The sequence below is a fragment of the Petromyzon marinus genome, chromosome 1 (assembly GCF_048934315.1).
Source record: "Petromyzon marinus isolate PM22_M1 ecotype Great Lakes invasive population chromosome 1, UKy_Petmar_22M1.pri1.0, whole genome shotgun sequence".
NCBI lineage: Eukaryota > Metazoa > Chordata > Hyperoartia > Petromyzontiformes > Petromyzontidae > Petromyzon > Petromyzon marinus.
This window is the reverse complement of record NC_133667.1, coordinates 13842613-13849661: the sequence shown is the minus strand read 5'-3', so window position 1 is coordinate 13849661 and position 7049 is coordinate 13842613. Positions and strand designations below refer to the sequence as shown.

General features: G+C 46.8%; 1 protein-coding gene across 2 annotated transcripts; it reads left to right on the top strand.

The window, feature by feature from the left end:
* Positions 1-72: 72 nt before the first annotated feature.
* Positions 73-7049, top strand: LOC116942352 (uncharacterized). 2 transcript variants are annotated; one of them, XM_032954155.2, is made up of 6 exons: positions 73-801; positions 1933-2364; positions 2969-3476; positions 3896-3982; positions 4135-4221; positions 5242-7049. In XM_032954155.2, the coding sequence occupies exons 2-6, from the start codon at positions 1996-1998 to the stop codon at positions 5850-5852; spliced, it is 1662 nt and encodes a 553-aa protein (XP_032810046.2). In that variant the 5' UTR covers positions 73-801; positions 1933-1995; the 3' UTR covers positions 5853-7049. The 2 variants fall into 2 exon arrangements, with proteins under 2 accessions (XP_032810046.2, XP_032810037.2); XM_032954146.2 differs by lacking the exon at positions 73-801 and adding an exon at positions 808-1060.

Below are 7049 nucleotides of genomic sequence, written 5' to 3'. Positions count from 1 at the left end.
TAATACCTGGAAAAATAAAAATTATTCTATGGAATCGCCAGCGCCATCGATTCATTTGTACTGAAATCGAATTGGAATCGATACCCAGCTGGTTGACTTACGTGGGTAGCGTGAGGTTTACTGTACCGTTTACAGTAGGGTAACAACCAGCATCTTTTGCGTTATCACAGCTCACGGCTGACTTTTTTCCCTCCCCCCGTGTGCCTCTGATAACTCCGACAATAACCGTAAACGCAGTAGAGAATTCCCCGGTGGGTTAAGGTAATGCAGGGGTGGGGAACGTCCGGCCCGCGGGCCGTATGAAGCCCACGAAATAATTTGGGTCTCTGGCCCTGCCAAGGCAACCGCAGGCGGGACTCGAAATTCAACAACTTCTAGGAGAGCAAACCTGGGAAAGCAGTTTCGAGTAGCAACATCATCAATACCAGCTAACATCAATACCGGCTAACATCATCAATACCGGCTAACAACATCAATACCGGCTAACCTCAATACCAGCTAACATCATCAATACCAGCTAACATCAATATCAGCTAACATCAATACCAGCTAACATCAATACCAGCTAACATCATCAATATCAGCTAACATCAATACCAGCTAACATCATCAATACCAGCTAACATCATCAATACCAGCTAACATCAATACCGGCTAACATCATCAACACCGGCTAACATCAATACCGGCTAACATCATCAATACCAGCTAACATCATCAATACCAGCTAACATCATCAATACCAGCTAACATCACCACACGCCTCGCCAAAGAGAAGCGGTTCCAGCCGTCGCATTAGGGGTGAGTTCATTCAATGTTTGACCAAATATAACGGGATAATTTTGAAGTTGATAATTTTGTAATGGCCCGCGAATGATGTTATATAAATGTCGAAATGGCCCTTGGCAGAAAAAAAGGTTCCCCATCCCTCTTAACTACATTAGAAATAGTGATTATTAACTACGTTATACTAGCGGCTGTTCTGCATTGTAAGAGGTGGGGATGCGATAGAACCTGCAATAGCCCAGCTCGACTGCAATACTGTAGAAGAATCGAAACGGTGTGTACAATGCTGCTGTCACTAACACGACTGTAGCGGCTATAAAACATTGTGTGTTGAACTTCTTTCGCGCCGTACGTAGCCAACCGCGTTAATCGGAGGTGCAGCGTTGAGTCCATGAGCGTTGTTTGTCCCAGGGCAGTCTGTTATGTTGAAGGAATAACTGGGACAATATGTTTTAGGATGAGAGCATGATGACGACGATGAGAGGGCGGGAAAGGAGCTTCATAACTTCGATATTTCTCAAGAATAAACAGATTCCGATCAATAAAATATTCCGAAGAGAGAAGGAAGGGAGCGAGCAGAAGTGAGCTGGACGAAGCGACGTTTGTTTTCGGAGGAGGCGGGGAGAGTGCATTCAGAATGGGGGTGGCCACGCAGAAGTCACGTGATTTACGGGAGGCTTGAGCTGATTTAGATCGATTATTTTCGGTTCAATATGTGTTAATGTCTTGGCTGTTCAATACACTCACACTTGCCCATACAGTCACAATAGCTGCGTCGCGTGTTCACGTACGTGTAAGGCACAGTGTTATATGACAGGGACTCGGAGAGCAATTAGAAAGTTGGATGCAAAGCCGGATTAGGTACAATTATTTTTTTTTCCCTGACCGTGGTATAGATTTAAAAAGTCGAATTAAACACGGATCCTTTCCTTTTTAAAACGTGGAGTGACTCTATATCTCTGGCCTCTACGTGTGCTGTGAAAAAAGGGCCATTGCCCAAAACGTCGCCTGCTGTAAAACAAAACAAATTCGTTCACGCAGTGTTATTGACGAATGTCTGCAGTCTGTTTTTTTGTTATTTGTGCATGTGCACCACTGGCATTGCGGTACAGTTTCGCCCATTAACTTGTTTCATGTTTTTTAAAGGCCGTCGCTCAACGTTATCGGACGTCCGTCGCAGGCCCAAGGCGGCCAAGAGCTGTGGAAAGTATGCCCCATTGCGTGGCGTTGGGCTGTAGCAACAGCTCCAGGAAGGTCTTTGAGGACAAGGTCTCCTTCTTCAGGTTCCCGTACACGGACCCAGGCCTCTTGAGGCGCTGGTGCCTCAACATCGGCCGAAAGAACTGGTGGCCGAGCCGCTTCTCCCGCCTGTGCTCCGACCACTTCACGCCGGACTGCTTTGAGGCCAAGTTCTACGACGACAGGATCCGAGCCATCGACGAGAAGGACCCCGTCAAGCATCTGAGCTCCAAGACGCTCAAGAGGGGCTCCGTGCCCACGCTCTTCCTGAAAGCCCATGCCCGAGCTGTGGACCGCAGACACCAAGGGAGACCCTTGCGCGAGTGTGAGCCCTCAAAGGTGAACGGTGCCGGTCTGTTTGGATTTTAATGGGCAGAGTAGGGAGAGGTTCCCACCCTATACTCCAGTTGGCAGATGCTACCTTTCCCTTGCAGATGCGAAGAAAAAGAAGCAGGATTAGGCACTCATGTCCTGAGCCCCAACCCTAGCCATGAACCCCTGACCCCTCAACTCTTACCCCTAAACCATGAACCTTAAATCCTTATCCCTAAAACCTAATCCTCTATACCCTAACCTTGAACACTAAACCATATATTTAAACCCCTGAATTCTGAATCTTACCACTGACACTTCGAACATTACACCCTAACCCCAAAATTGTTAGCCCTTACTCTAAACTCTTAATCCTAATCCATAAGATGTATCTCATATCCCTAACCCCTTAAACCTACACAGTAACATAAGTAAGCGTCATTTCCGAATGTTTCATCACCGATCCCCAAGAAAGGGCTGTGATTGAATACAAATAAAATCTTTGTATACAAATTTGCATGGACAAAAGTGCCGTGAATGCTGTTTCTTTACAAATACAAGGCCAGTAGCTTGTGAAAATGTATAAACAAATTAATGCATTGTAAATGTTGTACAATTTATTTCTGCCCAGCCCATGAAAATGGCGTGCGCGGTCGCTGTACCATTGTTGGACACGACCGGAGATTTTGCGGCGTGGCTGGAGGCGCAGGGCGTGAACGCGGAGGTGGCCCGGGCCATGGACTCGGAGCTGGGCATCCGGGACTATGGGGTCCTGCGCGCCTGCGTCAGGGACGGCCTCGTGCGGGCCGAGCTGCTGTCCACGGCGCGCGACCGCCTGCCCTTCGGCTTCTACGCCGTGCTGCGGCAGGTGGTGAAGGCCCTGCAGGGCGCTGAGCACCACGATGCTGGGACGCCGCGCTGGGGCGACGACGCCACTGCTGTCTCCTCTGGCGACGTGACGCTGGGAGGACTGGTGGACGTGCTGCTTGCGCTGTTCAGCAGCTTGAGCCGAGATCTGCTGTTGTGTGCACAGAAGCTAAGAGCCATGGATGATCAACAAGATCCAGCAGATTCTCCTTCATCTGTAGGAGCTACAAGCCCCAAAGACATACCAGAAATGGATCAATGCAACGAAAATGGTATAAAATCCAATAAAAGAATGTTTTTTCAACTTTGATTTTCACATAAATAAATTATTCTAGCTTGCTTACATTCTCACATTATAGACTGCAAAAGTTTAAGACAAAATGCATGCCCTTAGCTAATCATGGTTAATATTTTAGTGTCTGCATGTTCTTGAGCATTTGGTTACCTTAAACTCGTGGTGGAAGTTCCAAGTTACTATGTTGAGAGAACATTTATCTGTACATGCTGGCTACTAATGACTTTCCACTGAGATGCATAGTAGTGCAAGTATGACTATAAAATATATTTCATGAGGTACAAACAGAATTCTGGTTGTTTCAAGACAATTTCGTGGAACTATACATGCTAAGCATATCCATTGCAAATACATATGTTGCTGTTGCTGCTGTTATGGCTTCTGATATGTATATAGATGGGCCTGAAGTGAGCTCGGCACCATCCATGGAAGACAGCAAAATCAATTTCACATCGGACCAGATTAAAATGGAACCCTTTGAAGGTATACATTTCATATGATTTAACAGCCACTCAATTTGACAAGGAGTTGGTTTGGTTGGTTCAACTAAGTTGCTAACAACTGGGTTAATAAATGGCGCCCAAATTACTTGTGTCTGCATGTCATTCGTTCACATTTGTCGTGTTATTTTCTAGAGTCCGTCGCCGAGTTTTCCAATGCTGTTCTACTTCCTCAACCATCAGAACGTGAGCCGGCAGAGCACACTTCAAGCGAGCCTCTCGGTAAGTGTGAGCCATAGGACAACTCAAACCAAGAAAACGTGTATATATATATATGCGGACGTGTACAAGCCTTTTGGTCAATCCACTGCTGGATGAGGGCCCTCCCAAAATGCGAGTCATGGGGATTTATTTGCTCATACCTCACCGTGCTGGTCAGTGCGGGTTGGTGAAGGTGGGGAGCATAGACATGGGAGGATATAAGTATGGTACAACAATAGATGTTGCTGTCCTGCCCTCTGCTGTCCATCACGTAGCCCTGTATGTTCTCACGTCTTTGGTCCCTGACTTCACCTGTCCACACTGACCAGCATGGTGAAGTATGGTCAAATAGCCCCCACAACCGACATGGCGTGGGGCGGCCCTCATCAGCCAGGAAGACGCAGCCACGGTACGTATCTACAATATACTTATTTTATGTTTTTGCTTGCAACTTTTAAGTTGAGAACATTTTAAACGAAAACTTTTAACAGGCGTACTGGTACTTTGTGCGATCCTCTGCTTGCTTACCCCAGCATTTCATTCGCTGAAGGGTCTCTGCCAACTTTAGCCTCTCGAGCCGGTGGGAATATTTATGTCTGATGGTGATTATGATCGCCTTGGTGTCGTGGACATGTGTCACTTGTCAAATAAAAAGCTTGCGTGCCAGACTTGTCATGAGTAACCCTTTTGCTTATTTAACAGGTATCCTGGTATAATACCATATTTATGATTAACAAATTAAATATTTATCATAATCTTGAAAAATAATTTTCATATAGTTTTTTTATAAACCATTGTATGTAGGCCTGCATTTATTATACTACACTCATATTCATTAGCATGTGAACAGTGCCCCGTTTGGAGGCCTTTAAAATAGATGAATTTGGAAGTATTATTTCCAGCTTAACCCAAATTTTGGCTTCGAGAGGTTTTCCTGTCCGTCACAGAGAGCGTTATAGACAGAGATATAGAGGAAAGTGTGGCAAACGATGTTCGCTTAAACATATTTTTATGTTTGGAATGATGTGTCTTCTGCTGAAGGTGAATGTCTTTTGGACGAATCGCCTGAGCTCATAATCTCCAACTTGACCACAATGCCAGATGCAAGAACAAATCTTACTTGTATAGCCGACACCCGCCCTTATCCATGGCCGTACCCATCTTTAGGTGAAACTAACAGTGAAAAAGACTCAGCTGCCACCATCTCTATCACCATTAACACTTCTCAGCCATTGACGCAGCAGCAACGCTTGTTTGCGTTGAGTGACCCAATCAGGAGATCGGTCTCGGCAAACCACAGCCAGAAGCCTTTTGCCGATGAGAGCGAGACGTACGGGTTTCAACTTGAGAAATCTGATCTAGAGAGGCCCCGGCTAGAGAGCACTGGAGAAAAGCCGTACCGCTGTGAGGTGTGCGGGCAGACTTACTCGCAGATTTGTGGCCTGAAGCGCCATCTGCGCATGCACACGGGCGAGAAACTCCACCGCTGCGAGGTGTGCGGGCGCGGATTCCCGCAGTCAAGCAGCCTGAAGGTCCACCTGCGCACGCACACGGGCGAGAAGCCGTTCCACTGCGACGTGTGCGGAATGCGCTTCTCACAGAAAAGTCACGTGAAGACCCACCAGCGCAAGCACATGGGGGACACGGTCTAACAGCGGTGTAACAGCGGCGCAACGCGTTCAACGGAATCTTTTGAGTGTCTTGCCTGGTCGATGAATTGCCTGGTACTTTTTCCATCCCGTGTCACCGATTCATTGTGCAGACTTATCATGCCCGTTCACCCGGGAATGGCTCACTGAGTCTCGATACTTTTTAAGGAGGGTCCTGCCAAGTTTTGACAGCAGCGGGTGGTGATGCTATGTGTAAACCCCATTGAGTATTTTGGAGAGAATTTGTAAGCATTGACATGTATTTTGGCTATTAATACCAGTTAGATTGTATGTTTTTTTAAGCTATGGGAGGAAACTGGTTAACCCAGAGGAAACCTATGCAGAACAGGGAGAGAACAAGCAAACCCCACACAGAAAAGCGCATGCGTTGGCACTCAAACCCAGTCGCTTCTTGTGAGGCACGACTCTCACCAGTACACCGTCCTGCTGCCAATTGTCTCCAATGTCACTTGGAGCTCTTGCCACGTAAAATCTGTAAATGTCATCCCTCTGCGCTCTTTGGTTCCATCGCATCAGCGGTATTATTTTGTATTTGCAATGTTTCCAGGTCCCTCAAAAAAGGCCGTTCAGCCTTTCTCTCCAATGCCGTGCGGAATTCAAGGCCCAGCCAGTGCAGGCAGCAATCCTTGATGATGAATGCGATGATTGGTCTGTAGACAGACCTTGTTGGCATGTCTTGGCATCTGTGACACACTATCGCTTGAAGAGAAGTTGCACGGTCACAATTCATGTTCAATTGACGTTTCTCTGAGGTCTGCTCACCAGAATGTTTACAACAATTAGGAGCACGATATGGAGTCCTAAGTGTTCAGTCATCTTGGAGCTGCTTGTTTGGGCCATTACATCTAGATGTTTATTGCGACGAAAATACGCAACAGGAGCATTTTTCTACGTTTCTTTTTTAACCTGTGGGTGACGTGTTCAATGCATTACGTCTCACCTTATGCCGTAGCTATCCATTTTGTAGGCGGTGCGACTGTACGGGGGCTTAGAGGCCGCCGGTGCCTCGGTGAAATTGGGCAAAGGGGATAAATTGGACAGGGGCCATAATTACGTTCCTTGCACACCAGGGCCAATGCCAATCCGGCTTACACTACTGCTCCCACCTTAATCACTCTTCTTTGCGTTTGCCGTTTAAGTGTGATTGTGAATAAACTTTTCAGTGGTGCTTCCCTTCAA

Coding starts and splice junctions, on each gene's coding strand:
- LOC116942352 (XM_032954146.2), top strand. CDS start 896: ATGGCCCTTGGCAGAAAAAAAGGTTCCCCATCCCTCTTAACTACATTA. Junction 1,061..1,932: donor ACTGTAGAAGAATCGAAACG/GTGTGTACAATG, acceptor TGTTTTTTAAAG/GCCGTCGCTCAACGTTATCG. Junction 3,983..4,134: donor TAAAATGGAACCCTTTGAAG/GTATACATTTCA, acceptor GTTATTTTCTAG/AGTCCGTCGCCGAGTTTTCC.